The 24,222-nt window shown below is 40.9% G+C and overlaps 1 protein-coding gene across 1 annotated transcript in view; it reads left to right on the top strand.

Moving 5' to 3' along the window:
* DNAH7 (dynein axonemal heavy chain 7) overlaps positions 1–24,222 on the top strand; it is a 241,874-nt gene that overhangs the window by 210,912 nt on the left and 6,740 nt on the right. The window contains 5 exon segments of the mRNA XM_025442048.3: positions 2,691–2,876; positions 4,449–4,586; positions 15,467–15,697; positions 18,592–18,744; positions 20,091–20,268. Coding sequence (XP_025297833.3) covers positions 2,691–2,876; positions 4,449–4,586; positions 15,467–15,697; positions 18,592–18,744; positions 20,091–20,268 — 886 coding nt within the window.

Genomic DNA, 24,222 nt, shown 5'->3' with positions numbered 1-24,222 from the left:
AAACAGTCTAATATTGTCACATCAACTGCATGTAAGCCCCTACAATTCTCTCTCTCTCTCTCTCTCTTTCACACACACACACACACACACACACACACACACTCCCCCATTTTCTCTTTTAGCCACTTGTCTATCAGTTGGATTTTTAACATGTTTGCAACTTTGAATAACTGCTTTTTTCTCTCTCTCTTTTTTATTTTTTTTTTGAAGAACTGCTTATTAAATCAATCCAGGCATCCTGTAAGGATATGGAACTTTTTGAGAGTGAATCCCTCCCAAATTTTAGTAGAATTTTGTCCCTAAAGTTCACCCATATGTGGAATTTAAGAAACAAAACAAATGAACATAGAGAAAGGGGGGGAAGGAGGGAGGCAAATACAAGAGGCTCTTATCAGTAGAGTATATTCTAATTTAAAATATTATAGTCTGTAGTAGAGTCAGTTAAAAGTGCCAGCAATTCAAAATTTAGCAAACATAAAATGAAGTTTTGTAAAATATCATAGACATGTTCAGAATATCATAGACATAGAAATGAGAAACATTGAGACTACATTGAAAACCACATTCTTCCAGAAGATATCAGAGATGTTATCTGAAACATTTATGTCTAAGAAGTTAAAATATGTGAATGCATAATAAGAATAGCATATACTACTATACTGTCTCTTAGGATAAACATCATAAAATTTCTTTTGCTTCAATCTCTTAATTATTTTAAGAAATAATCTTATTTTGAAAATAATGGTTGACTGGAACTATTTGTAGGGACACCTGGGTCTCAGCAGTTGAGCATCTGCCTTCAGCTCAGGTCCTGGGATTGAGTCCTTCATCGGGCTCCTTGCGGGGAGCCTGCTTCTCCCTCTGCCTGATTTTTTAGATAAAATCTTTAAAAAAATAAAGAAGGGCATGAAAGGACAAAGATGATGATATAATCCAAAAGTAAAAAATTGCTATATTTTAAAGCATTGCTTTATTACTGTAAACAATAAGATATTGTAAAAAGACAAATGAAAATTGAAGAGATAGCTAAAATCTATCTGATTTAATAACTGCATAGAGATTTTAATAATAATAAAAAATATAATCATCCAAATGAGGAAAATACATAGAAGAGCAGAGAAGATAATTTAACAAGATAAATACAAGTAGTGAATAAACATTTTTACAATGTCAGTATCAAAAATAAACTTAAGATATGAAATGTTCAGTATGGTGACTAGAGTTAAAACTATATTGCATATTTGAAGGTGGCTGAGAATAGATCTTAAAAGTTCTCATCACAAGAAAAAATGTATAGTTATGTGTAATGGCTAATGACTTGCTAAATAGACTTATTGTTGTGTTCATTTCACAATACGTGCAAATATCAAATCTTTGTTACACATTTGAAACTAATGTTATATGTCAATTATATCTCAATTAAAAAATACATTTAAAAATAAAAAACAGGGGGGCTTGGCTGGCTCAGTAGGCAAAGCACGTGACTCCGGATCTTGGGGTTGTAAGTTCAAGCTCCTGTTGGGTGTAGTGATGCTAAAAATTAAAATATATCTAAAAATATTTAAAAACAATGTTATTGTTTAACTATCAATATTTTCTCCTGAGTGAAAATGCTCAGTTCTGTTGAGAGCAACGAGAAATAGAATTCTCTGTATTGCTGGTGGCTGTTTAAGTATTTATGCTGATGATAAAAGTATGAACAGTATGAACAACCAATACTTTTGCACTCATAAACATTTAAAAATTCTTTAGACCAGAGAATGTGATAAAAAAAAAAAAACAAAAGGAAAGAATATTTCCACAAGTCTGAATAAAAAGGATAATTCATAAAACAGTGCATAGAAATGAAGCCATTAACATTTTAATTGGGTCAAAAAATGAATAGAAGACTAGTTCAGAGAACAAATGTTACTAAACACGAAAAAATTATGAACTTCACTGATATTGTAGGAATGCAAGCTAACACAGTATTATCTTTGGTCAATCAAATTAGCAAAAATTTTAAAACTGATTCCTACAATTGCTACAGCCTTTCAAAAAAGCAATTTGGTGGGTCACCTGGGTGGCTCAGTCGGGGAAGTGTCCAACTCCCGAACTCTGTGTTTTTCCCCTTCCTCTATGTTCATCGGTTTTATTTCTTAAATTAAAATATTTTGAAAGAGTATTTCATGAAATGGTAAAAGGTATCCTATGAGACTTGGTGAAAAACTATACGCAGAACTGTTTTTATCTGTATCACAATATTGTTTATATAACACAATAGTGATTCCTATTGTCAAAATCCAGAGGGATATAAAAAAAGATGATGAAGGAAACTAACACTGATTATCTCTGAATTATAGGGGGTTTGTCTTGAATGTCAGTCAGCCACGCCAGGTTTTCATGGCTGGGATTCTGGTCTCACTCATTGTGTGTCTGGCACATAGTAGGTGGTCCATTCGTGTTGGTTGAGTAGTGAGTGAGTCCGGGCCAAGGTAATAGATGACTTTTGCCCTCAGCATTGACAAATGACACAAGGAGAAGACGACTCCGGAATTAGCAGAGAAGTGTATAAAGGGAACTAGTGCTTAATGCCAATTTTGTAAGCCCAGTTGAATTTAATAATAGGAGCAAACAGGAAGCACAGCTCTGTAGGTAACACGCGACTGAGAACTCTCAGCCCGCAGAGTGACTTGAACCCTGGCTCCTAGGAACTGCCTTACGAAGCCCTGCAGTACATGACAGGTGAATGCAATTACGGAGGCAGGGTGACGGATGACTGGGACCGGCGCACGCTGCGCAGCATCCTGAACAAATTCTTCAACCCAGAACTAGTTCAAAACCCAGGCTACAAATTCGACTCCAGCGGCATCTACTTTGTTCCTCCTTCTGGTGATGTAAGTACGCCCTTCAAGAAAACTAAAAGCAAGGAAACCTGAAATTCCTCTGATAAAATGGTGATTTTTTTTCCCCTAGAGGCCTTGTTTTTTGGCTGACCATTGTGTGTCCTTTGTTCAGTCTTCAAGGAAGAGAACAAACCTCATGCACAGATGTAGCTAGTGGTTTGCCATTTGCTGTAACGTGAGGACTATCAGAAACCATCAATCCACCACTCACCCAAGGATAGCTTCCTAGTGACCCAAACTTCTATCATGAGTTTATTCCTTTGGCAAAAAGACATCGTCCCCAGTTAAAGTGGAAATACACGTGGGAAGGGTCACAAAATAATATCAACAACAACAACAACAACAACAAATAATAATAATATCAACAATAACCATTAACAGCAAGGTCATGCTTGCTTATTTACAAAGCTGTACAGGTACTCGTCTCACTAGAGCATCAGAGTAACGGTGGTATTATCATTCCGTCCTTTTGACGAATGAGAAAGCAGATTCACTAGAGTTGAAGGACTTGCCCAAGGCCACACAGGTAGGAAGGGGAAGAGAGTTCCAGAACCATCCTACTGCAAGAGTCCATTTCCTTCTGCTACTTTTTCTAGGCCTGCCCTCATGGAAGATGCGGTGTCCGCCTTCAGATTATCACACAGTAGACTTCCAGGGACCCCCAGGACAGTTGAATTGGCTCTCATTTTATTCCTAGAAGTCAAAAGGGCACATGTTGAAAGTTAAACGTAGGACCATATGCAACAGAGCCACATTCCATAACCCCATCATCCATTAGGACTAATGCTGGCTGAGAGCAGATGTCAATAGAGATGAAGAGAAAATCCGTCCCCGAGCCTAAGTCACTAAATGAGTGGAGCAAGTCAACATGTGGGGCCATGAGTGTCAAGATTTCCAGGGACGAATTGTCAAGTGAGAAAAAAGGCAAGATGAAGTCAGGGATATGGAATATAACTCATTTTGAAAAACCATCTGTAATCAACCCCCCCCCCCCCGCCATAAACGTATATGAGTATTTGTACGATTATATGAGCATGAAGAAAGGCTTGTAACTTTGACAGAGTCCATGTAAATAAAATATAGAATGTGCGCATGCGTAAAAAGAAATGTTAATGGTGATTATCTCAGGATAATAATTATTCAGGTGATATTTGCCTTTCTGAATTACGTAGATTTATCACAAGAGTAAACAAAAAATCAGAGTAAAGAGAAAAAGAATTCTTGCAATAAATTAAGAACAAATCATCAGCAAATGTGGTGCTGAATAATTCCTCCAGAAAAAATTTTCTAAAGGAGATGGCAGGGATATTCCTTTCTCCCTTTTAAAAATCCATGCCCGTTGGATGGAACGTTTTCTTTCTCTTCCTAAATGTGTCCTTTTTTATTGTCGTTGTTTTTTCTTTTTAAACTTTGGCCCAGGCTGAAAGACAGTGAAAGCATCCAGTGTCCAGTTTCATGGGCTCATCCACTCAATAACTTGAGTATTGAAAGTCATCTCTTCTCAGAAAGTTCTACGGGATAATTGATTTCTAACTTCCCGACCCTTTGTTATTCATCTTGCAGCACAAAAGCTACATCGAATACACAAAGACTCTGCCGCTGAACCCCGCAACGGAAATCTTTGGGATGAATGCCAATGCAGATATCACTAAAGATCAGTCAGAAACCCAACTGCTGTTCGACAACATTCTTCTCACCCAGGTATGGATCCGTGCAGGAACCAGCTCCCGAGGCTGGAGGGGACGCTGCCCCTGCAGCATGTGCCCACCTCTTACAGTGGAGAAGCATTTTAAGGAAAGGACAAAAATTCCCATGTACCTTATATATGAGTGTAAACATTAAGCACATGAACATGTGGTTTTGGTTGGCGGCTTCTTTTTTTTTTTTTTTTTTTTTTTTTTTATCAGTGTTTTGATTGAGAAAGAATCTTTGAGTATCGTTCAGCTGCTGGGAGTTCCATTTTGCCTGTCATAAAGATACCATGCCCAAGTGCATTATATCCTTTTTTTTCCTTCCAAGTTTTTTTTTTTAAAGATTTTATTTGTTTATTCATGAGAGACACACACACACACACACACACACACACACACACACACAGAGGCAGAGACACAGGCAGAGGGAGAAGCAGGCTCCATGCAGGGAGCCCGACATGGGACTCGATCCTGGAACCCCAGGATCACGCCCTGGGATGAAGGCAGACGCTCAACCACTGAGCCTCCCTGGCGTCCTCCTTCCAAGTTTTTGTTTCAATTCCAGTTATATAATGTATAGTGTAGTATCGGTTTCGGGAGTAGAATTTAGTGATTCATCACTTGCATGTCATACCCAGAGCTCATCATACGCACCCTCCTCGCAGTGGTGGCTGGGAGGCCCAGTAGGTTGAGTGTCCAACTCTTGGTTTCGGCTCAGGTCCGGATATTGGGGTCCCGGGATTGAGCCCTGCAACAGGCTCCATGCTCATCGCACAGTCTGCTGAGATTCTCTCTCCCTATGCCTGTATCCCCCCTGCTTGCGCTGTCTCTCTCTACCTCTCTCTACTTCTCTCTCTCTCAAATAAATAAAATCTTTAAAAAATAAAAGTGCCCTCCTTAATAGCCATCACCCATTTACTCCATGCCCCCACCCACTGCCCCTCCAGCAACCCTTAGTTTGTCCTCTGTAGTTAGGCGTCTCTTACAGTTTGCCTCTCTCTGTTTTTGTCTTAATTTTATTTTTCCCTTCTCTTCCCATAAGTTCATCTGTATTGTTTTATAAAATTCCACAAATGAGTGAAATCATATGGTGTTTATCTCTCTCTGACTTATGTCACTTAGCACAATATCCTCTAGTTCCATCCATGACGTTGCAAATGTCAAGCTTTCACTCTGATGGCCAAGGAACAATCCGTTGTGCGTGTGTGGCGTGTGTGCGTGTGTGCGTGTCCACCACCTCTTTATCCACTGGTCACTCGGCGGATACTTGTGCTCCTTCCAGAGTTTGGCCTTCGTCGGTGATGCTGCCCTAAACGTCAGAGCGCATGTGCCCTGTGACTCTGTACTTTTCTCTACTCAGGTAGATGCCGATTAGTGCCGTCACTAGATCATAGGGCAGCCCTATTCCTGACTTTCTGAGGAGGCTCCACGCTGTTTTCCAGAGCGGCCGCCCCAGTTCGCATTCCCACCAACAGCACCAGAGGGGTCCCCTTTCCCCTCATCCTCACCGACATCTCTTGTTCCCTGTGTTGTTAGCTTTAGCCATTCGGACAGGTGTGAGGCGGCATCTCATCATAGGTTTGATTTGCATTTCCCTAACAATGAGTGATGGCAAGCGTCCTGTCATGCGTCAGTTGGCCATCTGGACGTCCTCTTGGGAAAAATGTCCATTGATGTCCTCTGGCCATATCTTAACTGGATCATTTGTTTTTTGGCTGTTGAATCTGATACATTCTTTACAGATTTCAGATCCTACTCTTTTTAAAAAATTTTTAAAAAACATTTTATTTATTTATTCATGAGAGACACAGAGAGAGAGAGAGAGAGAGAGAGAGAGAGAGAGAGAGAGGCAGAGACACGGGCAGAGGGAGAAGCAGGCCCCATGCAGGGAGCCCGACGTGGGATTCGATCCCGGGTCTCCAGGATCACAGCCTGAGCTGAAGGCAGGTGCTCAACTGCTGAGCCACCCAGGGATCCCTCAGATCCTACTCTTGATCAGATTTGTCAAGATTTGCAAATATGCTCTCTTATTTCCTAGGCAGCCTTTTGGTTTGGTTGATTGTTTTCTTTACTATGCAGAAGCTTTTTATCTTGAAGAAGTCCGAATAGTTTATTTTTGTTTTTGTTTCCCTTGTCTCAGGTGACATGTCCAGAAAGAGGTTTCTATTGCCAAGGTCAAAGGGGTTGCTGCCTGTGTTCTCCTCTAGCACTTTATGGTTTCCTGTCTCTCATTTAGGTCTTCCAACCATTTCGAATTTCTTTTTGTATATAGTGTAAGTGGTTTCCTTCTTCTGCATGTTGTCCATTTCTCCCAACACCATTTGCTGAAGGAATTGTCATTTTTCTGTTGGATATTCTTTCCTGCTTTGTAGAAGATTAATTGACCATATGGCTGTGGGTCCATTTCTGGGCTTCCTCTTCTGTTCCATGGATCTATGTGTGTGTTTTTGTGCCGGTACCACACTGTCTTGTTGATTACAACTTTGTAATAAGCTCGGAGTCTGGAATTATGATGCCTGCCTGCCCTTTGCTTTTCAACATTACTGTGGCATTCAGGACCTTTTCTGGTTCCATACAAATTTAGGATTGTTTGTTTTAGCTCTTTGAAAAATGTTAGTGGCATTTTGATTGGGGTTGCATTGAATGAATAGATTGCTTTGGGTAATACAGACATTTTAACAACATTTGTGCTTCCAATCTATGAGCATGGAGTGTTTTTCCTTTTCTCTGTATCATCTTCAATTTCCTTCATAAATGTTATAGTTTTCAGAGTACAGATCTTTTACCTTTGGGGTAGGTTTATTCAGAGCTCTCTGATGGTTTTTGGTGCCATTGTAAATGGGATGGATTCCTTGATTTCTCTTCCTGCTGTTTCATTATGGTGTATAGGAATGCAACAGACTTCTGCACATTGATTTTATCTCCTGCAACTTTGCTGAATTCGTGTATCAGTTCTAGCAGTGTTTTGGTGGAGTCTTTCAGTTTTTCTACATAGAGCATCATGTCTATGCAAACTGAAAGTTTGGCTTCTTTCTTGGTGATTTTTTAAATTTCTTTTTGTTGTCTGATTGCTGAGGGTAGGACTTCCAGCACTATGTTGAACAACAGTGGAGAGAGTGGACATCCCTGTCTTGTTCCTGACTTTAGAGGAAAAGCTCTCCGTTTTTCCCCACTGAGGATGATAATAACTACGGGTCTTTTGTAGATGGCCTTTATGATGTTGAGGTATGTTCCTTCTATCCCTACTTTCTTGAGAGCTTTCCAAGAAAGGATAATGTTATTTTGTTAGATGATTTTTCTGCATCTATTGAGAAGATCATATGGTTCTTATCCTTTCTTTTATTAATGTGGTATCACGTTGATTTATTTGTGAATATTGAACCATCCTTGCAGCCTAGGAATAAATCCCACTTGATTATGGTGAACAATTCTTTTAATGTGCTGTGGGGTTCGATTTCCTAGTATCTTGTTGAGAATTTTTGCATCCATGTTCATCAGGAATGTTGGTCTATAATTCTCCCTTTTTAAAACAGATTATTTATTTTAGAGAGGGACAAACATGAGGGGAGGGCAGAAGGACTCTCAGACTCCACACTGAGCGTGTAGACCCAAGCACAGCTCAGTCTCACGATCCTGAGATAATGACCTGAGCCAAAATCAAGAGTCAGATGCTAAACCAACTGAGCTACCCAGGTGCCCCTGTAATTCTCTTTTTTTAGTGGGGTCCCTGTCTGGTTTTGGGATCAAGATGATGCTGGCTTCATAGAATGAGTTTGGACATTTTCCTTCCATTTCTTTTTTTGGAGCAATTTGAGAATAGGTATTAACTCTTCTTTACATCTTTGGTAGAATTCCCTGGGAAGCCATCTGCCCTGGAATCTTGCTTCCTGGGAGACATTTGATTACTGACTGCTTCAATTTCTTTGCTGGTTATGGGTCTGTTGAAATTTTCTCTTTCTTCCTGTTTCAGTTTTGTTTTATTTTTCTAGGAATTTATCTATTTCTTCCAGATTTCCCAATTTGTTGGCAAATAATTGCTGATAATATCTTCTCACAATTGTTTGTTTTTCTGCAAATTGGTTATGATCTCTCCTCTCTCATTTGTGATTATTTATTTGAGTTCTTTCTCTTTTCTTTTTGATAAGGCTTGCTAGGGGTTTATCAATTTTATTAATTCTTTCAAAGAGTCAACTTCTAGTTTCATTGATCTGTCCTGGGTTTTTTATATTTCTGTATGATTTATTTCTGCTCTAATTTTTATTATATCCATTATTCCGCTAGTTTTAAGCTTTGATATTCTTTTTCCAACTCCTTTAGATGTAAGGTTAGGTTGTATATTTCAGACTTTTGTTTCTTCTTGAGGTGGGCCTGTCTTGCTATATACTGCCCTCTTAGGACTGCCTTTATGCTTGCATTTTCATTTGCTTCTATGTATATTTTTAATAATAAATTTATTTTTTATTGGTGTTCAATTTGCCAACATACAGAATAACACCCAGTGTTTATCCCATCAAGTGCTCCCTTCAGTGCCCATCACCCATTCACCCCCAAACCCCCCTCATAGCTCAGGGCAGAGCATTTGACTGCTTCTATGTATTTTTAAAATTTCTTCTTTAATTTCCTGGTTAACCCATTCATTTCTTAGTAGGATGTTCTTTGACCTCCATGTATTTGTGGTCATTCCAAATTTTTCCTTGTGGTGGCTTCAAGTTTCATGGTGTTGTGATCTGATAATATGCATGGTATGATCTCAATCTTTTTGTCCTGGTTGAGGCCTAATTTGTGACCTAGTGTGTGATCTATTCTGGAGAAGGTCCCATGTACACTTGAAAAGAATGTATATTCTGTTGCTTCAGGATGAAATGTTCTGTCTATATCTGTTAAGTCCATCTGGTCCAGTGTGTCATTCAAAGCCCTGTTTCCTTGCTGATCTGCTTGGATGATCTGTCCATTGTTGTGAGTGGGGTGTTTAAGTCCCCTATTATTATTATATGATAATGAGATTCTTTATGTTTGTTATTAATTGATTTTTATATATTTGGGTGCTCCTAAGTTGGGGGCATAAATATTTACAATTGTTTGATTTTCTTGTTGGCTAGACCCCTTTATTATGAGTGCCTTTCTACATCTCCTGGTAGTCCTTGGTTTAAAATTTAGTTTATCTGATATAAGTATGGCTCCTCCAGCTTTCTTCTGATGACCATTAGCATGATAAGTGGTTCTCTATCCTTGTACTTTCTCTTTTTTTTTTAAGATTTTATTTATTTATTCAAATAGAGACACAGAGAGGCAGAGACAGAGACATAGGCAGAGAGAGAAGCAGGCTCCATGTGGGGAGCCCAATGTGTGACTCGATCGCAGGACTCTGGCATCACGACCTGAGCCAAAGGCAGACGCTCAACCCCTGAGCCACCGAGGTGGATAGAGGTGCCCCCCTATCCTCTCACTTTCAATCTTCAGGTGTCTTTGGGCCTAAAATGAGTCTCTTCAGGGGTACCTGGATGGCTCAGCAGTTAAACGTCTGCCTTTGGCTCAGGGTATGATCCTGGAGTCCTGGGATCAAGTCCCATATCAGGCTCCCTGCAGGGAATCTGTTTCTCCTTCTTCTTGTGTCCCTGCCTCTCTCTCTGTGTGTCTCCTAGGAATAAATAAATAAAATCTTAAATAAAATAAAATAAAATAAAATAAAATAAAATAAAATAAAATAAAATAAGTCTCTTCTAAGTAGCATATTGATGGGTCTTGTTTTTTTTAATCCGTTCTGATACTCTTTGTCATTTGATTGGAGCATTGAGTTCATTTATACTCAGAGTAATTATTGATAGATATCAATTTAGTGCCATTGTATTACCTGTAAATTTGCTGTTCTTATAGATTGTCTCTGTTCCTTTCTGGGCTTTGTTACTTTGGATCTCCCTTTCTGCTCAAAGGGTCCCCTATAATATTTCTTACAGGACAGTTTAGTGTTCATGAGCTGCTTTAGTGTTTGCTTGTGTACGGCATTCTTTATCTTTCCTTCTATTCTGAATGACAATCTTGCTGGATAACGTATTCATGGATGCATATTTTTTCCACTTAGGGTTGAATATGTATCATGCTGCTAACTTCTGGCCTGCCAGGTCTCTGTGGACATTTCTGCTAATCATATGTGTCTACCCTTGTAGATTAAGGACTCGTCTCTAGCTGCTTTTAGAATTCTTTTTATCTTTGTATTTGGCAAGTTTCACTATGCTATGTCTTGGTGTTGACCGGTCCTTGTTGATTTTGCAGGGAGTTCTCTGTGCCTCTTCGACTTGAATGCCTGCTTCCTTCCCCAGATTAGGGAAGTTCTCAGTGATAATTTGCTCAAACAAACCTTCTGCCCTCTTTTCCCTGTTCTCCTTTCTCAGGGACTCCTGTGAGATAGATGTTGTTGTGCTTTCTGGAATCAGCGAGTTCCCTAAGGCTATACTCATGATCTGATAGTTCTCTTTCCCTATTCTTTTCAGCTTCATTGTTTTCCATAATTTTATCTTCTGTATCACCTAGTCATTCCTCTGCTCCTTCCATCCTCCATCCTTCCATCCTCAATCCTTCCATCCTCAATCCTTCCATCCTCCCATCCTCAATCCTGTGACTGTGATTACATCCAGTCAGTTCTGCATCTCAGTTACAGCAATTTTATATTTCAGCCTGACTTGTTTCTAGGTCTTTTATCTCTGCAGCCAGGGTTTCTCTGGTGTCTTCTATGCTTCTTTCAAGCCCAGCCAGTGTTCCTATGACTGTGGTTTTAAATTCTTGTTCCGTTGTATTGCTGATATCTATTTTGAGCAAATCCCTGGCTGTGATTTCTTCTTGGTCTTTCTTAGGGAGAGAAGTCCATCATCTTGTCCTTGTGTCTAGGCTTGTGTCTTCTGTGTGTTCTGACCGTAATACTGTATTAAGCAGGAGTCACACACTGTCCAGGGCCTGGTGCTTAAGGAAGTGTTTCTGGTGTGTGCTGTGTGTGCCCTGCTGCTGTGTTTTGCCTGCCCTTTCCCAGAGGTCAGTCCTCTGCAGAGTTCCTCCTTACTTGTAATAGGGAGTGTTTAGACTTTTAATTAGGTGTGCTTTGATTTGTTAAGATAAGCCTGATTAAAAAAAGAAAAAAACCCGATCCAAGGAAAAGAAAAGGAACCAAAAAGCCCCCAAAGAAACAAACAAACGAACAAAAAAACATAAGCCTGATTCCAAAGGAAAAGAAAGGGAAGAAAGGGAAGCCTGATCCAAAAAAAAAAAAAAGAGAGAGAGAGAATATGAAATGAAAAAACAAACAAAAACCTATAAAGACCTTATTCCAAAGGGGGGGGAAAAAAAAAGAGCAATAAAGCCCGGTCCTATTTCCACAGAACAGGGATTCTTTGGTGGCTCAATCAGTTGAGCACCTGACTCTTGGCTTACGTGCTGGTCATGATTTCAGGACCCTGAGATTGAGCCCAAAGTCAGGCTCCTTGCTCATGCAGAGTCTGTTTGAGATTCTTTCATCCTCCCTCTCCCTTCCCCTCTGCTCCACCCCCACTCTTGTGCATGCTCACACTCTCTCTCTCCCATACATACATGCATACATAAATAATCAATAATCAAGCAATCAATTTCCACCAGAACTGAAGCTGACACTTTGGAACATTGTGTGATCAGTAGACTTGGTACACTCAGGGGGCCTGAGTTGGTGCTCCTGGGGAGAGGCCTGCTGGCTGGCTCCCAGTCACACCTACCTTGGTAAAGATGCACCTGCAGGGCGCAGGTGGGTGGTGTTGGTGTAAGCAGCTCCAGCCTCCACTGAGGGTGCCATATGCTCACTGAAGTCCAACTGTTATGGTGGTGGGAGGCGGGGAGATGGCATCGTCTTGCTGTCTCCTCTGCAGGGAGGGGATCTCGTGCCTGCAGCTGCTCAGGAAGCCTTCACAGAAAAGTGAACAGTTTCCTGCCTTGTGTCCCAGGCGTTGTCAAATCCTTGCCCTCAAGCTGTCTGTGCCCAGGTGATCCGCACACCTGGCGCCACAATTCTCCTGTGTTTTCTCTCTGGCATGCAGCTGGGATTCAAAACTCCAAATTTTAAAGGGCTCTGCATGGTGCAGACCCCTCCTCCCCTGCAAAGGAGAGCCTCCCTGTGCTGGGCCTGGTGCTATTTTGTCACAGAAAGACAGTTGCACGGCCACACGGGTGTTTACAGTGAAGGACAGTGAAAAGCAGCGACCAGGCTGTCTGCCCTCGGTGCGGGCTTCTGTCCCTTGCTAACGAGTGACTGCTCATGGGCACCAGGTGGGCCTTTCATCCTTGGACAGGCAGTAGCCCCTCTTCCCCATGCACTCCAAGAAGGGGCACATTCTCTCCCAGCAAGAGCATCATACCTTATGTCCCTTTTTAATTCCTTAAAAATGAGAGACTATCAGAGATACTGGGAAAGAGGTTTGAAGCCAGAGTTCACTCTCAAATTTTTTCTGTTCTCTAAGTCAACAACCACCTTTAAAATGACTTATCATACATACATACATACATACATACATACATAAATAAATTAATAAATAAATAATAACATGACTTATCTTTTACGAATATTCCAGAACATTTAATCTAGGTTACGTAGCAAGTTTCTTTCACATCAGTATTTTATCACATAACCTAATATTTTAAAGAATACAATGGCAATTGTATAAAATGTATAAAGATGTTGAAGAAAAAAGTACAGTTGACACTTTGCAGGCGGCCGCTCTGTTTGTGAGCGCACAAATGTGACGGCGTGTCTAAGGCACTGGAGTCCAGCATGCCACGGGCACAGGTTAGTATATTTGAATGAAAAATATTTCATCTTCTTTTCTATTAAGAGATCTTCTCTTGCACTGTCCCTTTGGCACATGTGTTCCACTGTTGGCTCTTCTTTCCCTTTCATTTTTGAAAGCAAAGTAGTCCAAATGGCAAGCGTTCCCTTAGTCATTAAAATTTCAGTAAGAATGCTTATTTGGCCAAGTGAGTTATCCCATGAACTAAACTCTCGCCGATCTTTTTACTTCTATGGAATCTCAGAGCAATAATGATAATGGTTAGTCCTTACCTAGTGCTGACTGTGCGCTAGCGCTGTTTGAGCGCTTCATGTAGGACAGTGTGATGCACGTAGCAATCCCGAGGTAGGGGCTCATTATTCCCACTCTGCAGCTAGAAAACAGACACGGAATGATGAAGTAGCTTGCTTAAGGTCAGCTGGTATAATTTCAAGCCAGGCCTGAAAGCCAAGTAGTCCGACTCCCACTAGTTTGGCTCCAGAATCTGTGCTCTTGAACCATAATGCACTTTCTGGATCCTAAAGATGGGAGAGAACCCAGAAGGACAGATAACAAGAGATGTTGGGGGCAGGGGGGCTCAGTGACCTGGATTAGGAGGACAGAGTGGTGGGCTATTCTTGGTGGAAAGTCCCTGGAACTCCGGGCTCTGGTCTACCATAAGATGACATTTTCTAATAAGGGAGAAAGGAGGAAGACTTATTTTTACATCCACTTTTACATATATTAATACCACTAAAGTCAGTCACTGCCTGAGTGCAAAAGTATAGACCCAGACATGAATAAGTAGATCTTTGGGAATATTAGACACATGCGATACAGTGGTCTGACAACAGGACATTTAGAGCGTCTTTTGGCTTCATTTAAAGTCGATGGGCTGTGCCACGTTATAGAATACATAAAGCAGTGGGTTCATTCCAACAGAAAATGACTCAGAACCAAACAAACAAGTCTAAATACACATGGGGTATCTTCTCAGTATGTAATTAAACGGCCTCTTGCAGGATCCTCGAACTCAGACTGGCAAGTGCAATATGATAATGGGTAGGCAGGAGCTCAAAGCTTCGACACTGGGTTTGTCACAATCCAGAGGCAGAGACCAGAACAGCAGTCTGGAGAGCAAGCCAACCATGACAAGACTTGCACTGTGTATTTAAAGTATCTCTAAGAATTAGAACAGGGAAAAACATTAGAACAATAAATATATTGGCATTGGGAATGTCACCTTCATAGAGCTCTTTTGCTTATGCCGAAGTGTCAGGAAAGAAACCAGGAAATGCAAACTCTTTAATAAGACTAAACACAATTTCCTAGGACTGGAAAAATATGAGATATATTCATTTAAATTCTAATTGTGCTTGTTTTCTCTCAACGTGGACACACGGACACACACACACACACACACACACACACACACACACACATTCATATATTGTGAGGATTTAAATGGTTTTCCGAAAAGAATATAGATTCATTTATGCCCTGCCACTATAAACATAAAAAATAAAAATTGAAATAAAATTCCCCTTCCTTTCTTTCGGTGTGAGTCACTAAAGTCTGCCTTTCTCCATAACTCTTCCAACTGCTTAGAGGAGAGGAGCTTATTTTCTTTGCCCTCCTGGTTCAAGGACAAAACTATATCTCTGCTCTTGGCACCAGTAGGCACCGGAGCTGTTGGCAACTATATTTTGTGACAAACTTTCTCAAAGCAAGATCAAATTCCCCCCTCCTGCGTGTTACTGTCCATCCGTCCTCAGCCACCCCACCAACGTAAATGCTTTTCCTTCCTTCTGTTCACAGCATCCACTCCCTCTCTACCCAGGAAGCACACAGTGCAGCTTCTTTGCTTCCTCCAGACCCTCTTTTGTCTGTGAACATCATGCATGCTCTTTTCCTCCTCCCTAACAGTGTCTTCCTCCTGAATCTCAGCCCCCCCGCCCCGCCTGTTTTCATCACTTCAATAACTCTTGCGTGGAGAAGAATCATCAGTTAAACAGCAGAGTTGCACTCGTAGAGTTTACCTTATGAGTTTTCCTATGCAGCAATTCCTACACCTTTATGAGGATTTCTGAGTTTTAGTTTGAATTCTTTTCAGTCTCGTTCAGCAGATGCTGGCGCAAAATCATCAGATGAAGTGGTGTATGAGGTTGCTGGTGACATCCTGGGGAAACTTCCAAACAACTTTGATGTTGAGGCGGCAATGAGGCGGTACCCAACAACCTACACTCAGAGCATGAACACTGTGCTTGTCCAAGAGATGGGACGGTTCAATAAGCTGTTGCAGACCATAAGGGAATCATGCATCAACATTCAAAAAGCAATCAAGGTAAGGGGATATATACCCAAAAAAAGAATCATCGCAATAAAATTATCATTCATTTTACTCAGCAAATATTTACTGGGGGGAGATTGTGTGCAAGCATTGTTCTTCATTCTGGGGATAGAAGCAAAATGCCTGCCCTTAAAGAACATATAGAACTTTGGGGATGGCAGTTAATAAGTGGGTGATGAAGTATGGGGTATGTTAGCGTAGTTTGCTAGATAGGATACATGCTACAAAAACAAAAAGGACTAAGAGAGACAAAGCCTTTACCTTCATAGAACTTAAGTTTTAAAGATTTATTTATTTGAGAGAAAGAGAGAAAAAGAGTGTGTGGGGTGTGGAGGGGGAGCAGAAGGAGAAGGAGGGAGAAATGTAAGCAGACTCTGCACTGAACCTGACTGAGGGCTTGATCCCATGACCCTGAGATCATGACCTGGGCAGAAACCAAGAGTTGGACATCTTACCAACTGTGCCACCCAGGTGCCTTCTCCCACTTTAAAAAATAATAACATTTAATTAATTAATTAATTTAAAAATAATAACATTTATTCATTCATTCATTCATTTATGAGAAGGGAGAGAGGGAATGGCGAGGAAGGCCAGAGGGAGAGAGAGAATCCCAAGCAGGCTCCATCCCTAGCACAGAGCCAGAAGCTGGGCTCCATCTCATGACCCTGAGATCATGATCTGAGCTGAAATCAAGAATTGGATGCTTAACCTACTGAGCCACCCAGGCACCTCCATAAACCTTAAGTTTTAATAAGGGAGACACAAATTTAAAAATAGGCATTAATTTTGATAAATGGTAAGTTCTGTGGGAAAAAAATAATAAAGGAGAAGAAGGTAGAGTGATGGGTGGGAAACTCGTTCAGTCGTTTTGCATCAGATGACTTTGGGGAGCTGACCGTTGAGTGGAGGCCTGAACTTAAGGGCAAACCATGGAACATTTGGGCAGAGGATATAGCAAGTGCAAAGGCCATGAGAACAAGTGTGGCCTGGTCTGGGAACGCAGTACGGAAGGCTCTTGTGCCTGGAGTCAAGTGAGCATGAGGGAAACTGTAGGACAGAGAGAAGCCACAGACTCATAATGGCCCTGTTGGCCATGGTTCAGATCATGAATTGTATTCTAAAGGGTAAAAGGAGAGCTCTTCAGAACAGTGTAAGTAAGGCAGTTAAATAATCTCTCTTACATATTTAAAATTTCACTCTGACCGCTGCAGGAAGGGCTGTAGGGGAACAAGAGTGCAGGCAGGGAGCGATTATGCTACTTGAAGTAGCCCAGCTGAGTTGCTTTCTTACAGTAGCGTTGGAGGTGGACAAAAGTGGTTAACTAGGAGTTATTGTCAAAGGAGGAGACTACCAGGCTGGTTGTGGTATCATCCGGTTGGGCTGTTTGGCTAAGCAGCATGGAGGATCATGTGTTTCTCCTTGACCCGGTTCGTCCTATGTCCTTCCTGGAAGAGAAAGACCTGGCTTCCAGTGTCCTCAGGGAGCTCAGCATCCCATGTGCATTCATTCACTTAATTCCTGACTTCAGGATGGTTATGTGACCCCAGCAGAGCCTGGTATCCCCCCTGGGATTTCTTCATTTTCCCTTCCAGGTTTCACTCGAGGTAGGCAATGTGCAGATTTATGGGAGAAGTCCCCAAAATCTGTTTTTGAAACCCAATTTCAATAACCCTTTTCATTTAGCACCACTTTCTGCTCATTTTCATCTAGGGCCGTCAATTCCAAACACTCTTGCGTATTTTGCAGTGATATCTAGTTGCTTCTTAGCTTTCTCCTCTGCTAGTTTAGGATCAGGTTATCATCTCCTGGCTTCTAACATCACCGGCCAGCAGGCCCAAACTGTGTTGTCATTTTGCCTTTCCCTATCTTTTCCACATTTATGGGCTTATGCCCTTAAAATACAAATGCTTCATCACTATTCTTTTAAGAAGGCAAGACAGAGATGTATTAGTTAATTCATTTAATAGAGCAGTAAACTAAGTTAGGCTGTGATTTAATAACTAGTGAGTAGCTAAGTATTAAGCTTTTCCAGGGTCGGCAAAAGGGTGAAGTCAAAAGGTACAAACTTCCTGTTATAAAAGCCATGAGGATGTAATGTACAGCAGAATGACTTTGGTTAATAATCCTGTATTGCAAATTTGCAAGTAGTTGAGAATGAATCTTAAAAGTTCTCCTCACAAGAAAAAAATACTGTAACTGTGTATGGTGACAGATGTTGACTAGACTACTGTGATCATTTTGCAATATATCCAAATATTAAATCATCGTGTTGCGTATACGAAACTGATACAGTTGAAACTTGAACAACATGGGTATTAGGGGCACTGACCTCCATATAGTCAAAAACCCACACTTAACTCTTGACATCTCAAAAACTTACTACTAATAGCCTACTGTTGATTGGAAGCCTTGTATATAATAGTCAAGTAACACATAATTCATATGTTATATGTATTATATATTGTATTCTTACAGTACCTGTCTCTGAAATTTTTCAGTATTTTCAGGTTACTTAGTTCAACTGTGAGTTAAATCTCAAAAGAATTTTCAATGTAGTTTTTGAAAAAGAAAATCCACATGAACCAGTGCAGTCCAAACCCATGTTGTTCAAGGGCCAACTGTACAATGTTCTATTATCAGTCATACCCTCAATAAGAAAATTTTCCACAAAAATTTGATTAAAAGTCAAATTGTCAATGTTTTGTAAAGAATAGTTCAGTGACTCCATGACTTACTGGCAGCAGAGGAACATATCTTTTCTGTTTTTGCTCTATGGCTCAGCCTTAACTATTCATGATTTCAAACAAAGCGTAATTATGAAAAAAGGTATTTAAGAGAGGATTGTCCAAGATCAATATTATGTTAACCGAAGGTTAACTGTATTTCAGGGGCTTGTGGTGATGTCTACAGATCTTGAAGAAGTGGTTAGCAGCATTCTGAACGTCAAAATTCCAGGAATGTGGATGGGTAAATCATACCCAAGCCTTAAACCACTTGGGAGCTATGTAAATGATTTCCTTTCAAGACTAAAGTTCTTGCAGGTGAGTTCATCTAAATGATCACGTGTTGTTTCCTTTGATTTCATTTTCTTCATCAGGATGCCTAAGTGATGAGTATTACTCTCTAGTTTTTCTGTGCATCCTGCCACTCAGTATTGCGTATAATTTGTGTAACTGTTAACACTCAACTGTCAAAATACTAGTATTGGAAATAGAATCTCTGTACATTCCTTTAGGAGCAAGTGTTTATGTTCAGTAAACTTAGACGCTCAAGTTAGTGACACTTAGAGAAAAGAACTGGCTATGTTGACTTTTCCATTAAATGCTAAGCATTACAACGGATTCCTAGAGCAGAGCACCTTAGAAAACCAGGCAAGCTAGTAGCAAGGAGTCTTCTCTCTTCCTCGTCCAGTACTCTTCCAGGTCATGGAGTCACTCGACTGCTGTTCAAGTCCAAGACAATACTAATCTCAATGACTAACTAATTGCCTTGGAAATGTGGAGTGAGCAGAAGCCTGTCTCCTAATTATCTGGCAAGACTAGTGCTTAACTATGTTATTACTTGTATTCATCAGAAGTATTAATTTCCTAGATACTGGTACATACTGCATCAAAAACTGCCTGTGAGAAAATTTCTGCGGGGATAAAATGACTCAACACAGGCCTTCTGTTATACTAGAGTTGATACTAAAGGATTAAGATTGTTCTTGAAAGATGAAGGCTCTACTTTGGACTCCAACAGGGGAAAGTTCTTCAAATTCATTTGGCTTCTATACTATACTATTTAAAGTCAGTACTCAATTAGCTTATTAAGGTCTGATATAAATAGAATCATGTGGATATCTTGATATTTATAAAAATTTGAAGTTCTCACTACCTTGTTTCTTTTGGAAATTCCTTGTGTAATAATGTATTTCCATATATTGGATTCCATTGTATTTTGGTAAAGTAGGTGGGAAAACCTCCAAGGAATATTCTACTGGGCACTAATGATAGAAAAAAAAATGGGAAAAATAGCCCAATCCCAGATGTTATAGGATCTATTCTATCCAACCATGTAACATGATATATTGTGCAACAATGTATATTGTATGGAGCTTTTTGGAAGGAACCACTGGGGATGGATAAAGACATTTACTTCTGTATTAACCCACACTGTGATACCCTAGCTGGTAGAGGGACTATGAAACTGAAGTCAGAACAAACACTGAATAATATCTTTTTAAAAATCTTGACAGTATAGCTTTTTATTCCTCTTAGTGATAGCTCCTCTATTAGTCTACCTAAAAGATGATAGGGGAAGTTTTGGGGGATAAATTTTATTAAGCAGTGTTGTATTCAAAGTTGAAATGCTCTAGCCTTAGAACATGTGTGCTTTGCCACTGTAGCAATGGTATGAGGTGGGGCCTCCTCCAGTCTTCTGGCTTTCTGGCTTCTTCTTCACACAAGCCTTCCTGACCGGTGCCCAGCAGAACTATGCCAGGAAATACACCATCCCCATTGATCTCCTTGGGTTTGACTATGAAGTGATGGAAGACAAAGAGTATAAGTATGCTCCAGAAGATGGTGAGTGCGGTGAGAGAATGAGTTGGGGGTATCCAGGTACTGAACAGACCTAACAGTCTTGCTTATTTTGTTCAGGTGTCAACGAGTGAAACGATCATGTTTTAATGATCATGTGTGTTACTTTCACGTAGTTGAGGGAAAGGAATTCCTATCTACATGCAACATACTTTACAATCTGTCATCTTAAAAAACAAATCGACAACGAATTCTGTCCTCACATCCACATCCCCTCAGCTACTGCCCCATGTCTCTCTCCTTTTTGTTGCAGATTTCTCCAAAGAATGGTCTTCACACGTCTTCAGGTTCTCACTTCCTAGTTCCCATCTACCTCTCATCCTCTCCAATCAACTGAGGCTCTTCACTTAGGAGTTAGTAATGACTTCCATATCGACAAATCTCATGAATTCAGTTCATCTTAAACCCTCAGTGGTTTTTACCAGCTGACCATGCTCTCCTTCTAGGGCCATCCTTCTCCCTTTGTTTCTCTCACTGGACACCATTCATGCTTCTGTGCTAGCTTTTCTTCCTCTAAAACTTGGAGTTTCCAAGGACTTAATCCTCGGACTGTTGCTCTTATTCGTAACACACTCAGAATGGTTATATCGTCGAATGCCCAAAGGGCATGTAACAAACTGCTAAGTTGTTTAGTTTATTGTTCCTTCAATTATATCAGCCTTTAAAACAATACATTCTCTGTACAGCTCACTATAATACATGCTGTAAAAGATACCAATAAATAGATGTTTATTGAAATAATAGAAGTCAAAATATAGATTAGCAGTATACTGAGAAGGATAAATAATTTGGTTCAAACTAAGTATTTAGGAAGTGGGGAAAGGAGTATTTAAATTGGGTAAAAGGAAATCAGAGGAGGGCTATGGAGTTGCTCTGTATGCCTGCTAGGTTCTAGAAACTGCCCAGCCCTTCACATGTAATCTTCACAATAACCCTAGGCAGATACTGCAAATACCCGCCCCCCCCCCACCCCCATTATACACAGGTGGAAACTAAGGCTCAGGAAAGTTAACTAACCTGCCCAACGTCTCACAGCCAGCAATGGGCAGAGTTGACCAAACCCCACGCCATCTGGCTCTTATGCTTCACTAGCTGCTTTCTCTAAGGCCTGCCGAGTATTTTTGTAAAAGTACAAGTTTGAAGACATTATCACATTTCTCAAGGAAAGTTTCTTGATGAAGCTGTGGTTGATTCTTACATTATTAGGGTAAAAGGCAGGGAAGATGGCATTTGGATTGAAGGTTAGGTAGTATTGATATACCTCAGAATTAAGGTTTTTGAACTCAGCTAAAAAAAATTGAATCTCTAAAAGCATTGCCTGAAGTTTATAAACTAGTTAATATTTAAGATCAAACTACTGAATTGCCAATCGTTGGTATTTCTTTCTATGGTGATTTACTAATTTAACCCACAACTGCTTTCATTCAAGGTCTACACATATTAAAATCCAAAATTATCTTGAAAACAGTGGAGCAGGGATAAAGTAGAACTTAAAGATCAATAAGGACCATTTAGTGTTCCAAGATTATGCAGTAAAGAGTAGCCATCAGTTCTTTAGGAAAAGTCCCAAGGAACAACTTTTTCATGTGACCCTCATGGGAGGAACCCAGAATCCACCTGGGAAAGCTCGGGCTAGACTACTTTTTCCCTGCCGTTACCTCTACCATTCCATTGGCCTGTCTCCTTTGTACACACTTTAGTGTGTGCCTGTTTCTGGATTCTGGGGCTCCCACAGAAGTCAGCTTTATTTACCTAAGATTAAATTACTTGATGAAACAGGTCACTCTTAAAGGACTGGTAAAGTGACCACAATGTTGCTGTAAATCCGCATAGATTTGGAATCCTACATTCTAGCTGTACTTACTTGCTAAGATGCCTCTTACCTGAATTATTAGTACTAATGGGGGCCTCAGAGCCCCCAGTGAGGGGCATTACACAGCAGGGAGGCAGAGAATGGTGAAGAGCTGACACCATTTGCTGACCACACCTCGCACACCACCGCGTGTGACTCGGAGCAGCAGCAGCTCTGAAGCGAGACCCAGTTAATACCTACCTGTCCTTTTATTTTATTTTATTTTATTTTATTTTTTTTTAAATTTTTTTTTCAATTTTTATTTATTTATGATAGTCACAGAGAGAGAGAGAGGCAGAGACACAGGCAGAGGGAGAAGCAGGCTCCATGCACCGGGAGCCCGATGTGGGATTCGATCCCGGGTCTCCAGGATCGCGCCCTGGGCCAAAGGCAGGCGCCAAACCGCTGCGCCACCCAGGGATCCCCCTACCTGTCCTTTTAGATCTTGTGTCTTCCACGTGGCCTGTATTGACCATCAGAAAGAAAAACATGTTTATATACCCCCATATTTCCTATACAATTGTTGCTGGGTTGGAGGAGATTTTATCCTTATTGCCAGTTTCCTTAAATGTTGGAAAGAACTCTTTACTTTTTCTGACATTTTCTTCCCCAGTGGAGGAATAGATAATCTGGTTGGTTAGAACCGGCGATGTACTGGGCTATGCTTGCAGGGTGTGAAAGGGCTCTCCCGGACCTGGCTGGAGTCCTCTAGTTCCCTATTCCCGTCTATTATTGTGGCTGCCCCGCAGGCCTTAGATCTGGCTGGAAACAGTCCGTAGGATGTGGTATCCCTGCCTCAGGCCGGTCCACCCCCAACACTGCTCCAGGCCCAGGGTGCACTTTGCAATTCAGTTTTACCAGAGTAATACTTGAACAGCTACTGGACAAGTGCTTTGCCAGTTAGTAAAACTGATTATTTTATTCCAGCGATTCTTTCCATCAGTTAAAACCTAGAGAGGAGAGGGGCGCCTGGGTGGCTCAGTGGCTGAGAGTCTGCCTTTGGCTCAGGTCGCGACCCCAGAGTCCTAGGATCGGGTCCCACATCGGGCTCCCCACAGGGAGCCTACTTTTCCCTCTACGTATGTCTGCATCTCTTTATCTCTCATGAATAAATAAAGTCTTAAAAAAAAAAAACAACAAACCCTAGAGAGGAGAAAGTCTTCCCATTACCCCCACCCCTACCTGCCAACATCCAGCACTGGATTATTCACATGTGGCATTTAAAATTAAACTATAATTAAATTTAAAATTCAGGGACGCCTGGGTGGCTCGGTTGGTTAAGCGGCTGCCTTTGGCTCAGATCATGATCCTGGGATCGAGCCCCACAGCGGGCTCCCTGCTCAGCAGGGAGTCTGCTTCTCCCTCTGCCCCTCACCCCATTTGTGCTCTTTCTCGCAAACAAATAAATCTTTTTAAAACATTTAAAATTCAGCCCCTCGGTCACACTCACCAGGTTTCAGGTCTCTAATAGGCAGCGGCTACCATATTGGAAAGCACAGATACAGAATATTTCTATCAGTACACAGAGTCCTACTGGACAGCACGGCCCATGTGGATTTTTATATACTACTTGACAAAGTGCTTTTGCAAGTATTAGCTGATTTGATTCTAACAACTCTACAAGGTAGACAAAGTAGGCATCGTTTTACAAAAGTTTTCCAGTTGTTCTCAGAGGACCAAACAGGTCTAAAGTCAAATGACTTGCTCAGGGTCACACAGAGTATTAGGAGCTAAGACCTAGGTCTTTCTAAGTTCCACACTGCTTCTCTTCGCGTCTGTGCAACCGTTACAGTGAGTGTCTTCGTGGGCCTACACCTATATTCAGTTCCCGAGGCTTTCTACAGAAGGACAGAGCACCGATCAGAGTTGCAGTGATTTCCAAATTTGTGTTCTCCTTCCGTGGTTAGTGTATGACATTACATTCCGGGGCGGGGAGGTTTATTCATGTATTCTCTCCAGACTAAGGAGAGATCTGGGGGTGAGAATAAATTCTAGAAGGGGAAGAGAGAATTACCTTTCATGACATTCAAGATCTGCGGAAGAGTATTTTCTTTACATGCTGCCTAGAAGCCACTGGATCCCTACAG

The sequence above is a fragment of the Canis lupus genome, chromosome 37 (assembly GCF_003254725.2).
Source record: "Canis lupus dingo isolate Sandy chromosome 37, ASM325472v2, whole genome shotgun sequence".
In the NCBI taxonomy this organism is placed as follows: Eukaryota; Metazoa; Chordata; class Mammalia; order Carnivora; family Canidae; genus Canis; species Canis lupus.
This window is presented reverse-complemented; position numbering and strand designations above follow the sequence as displayed.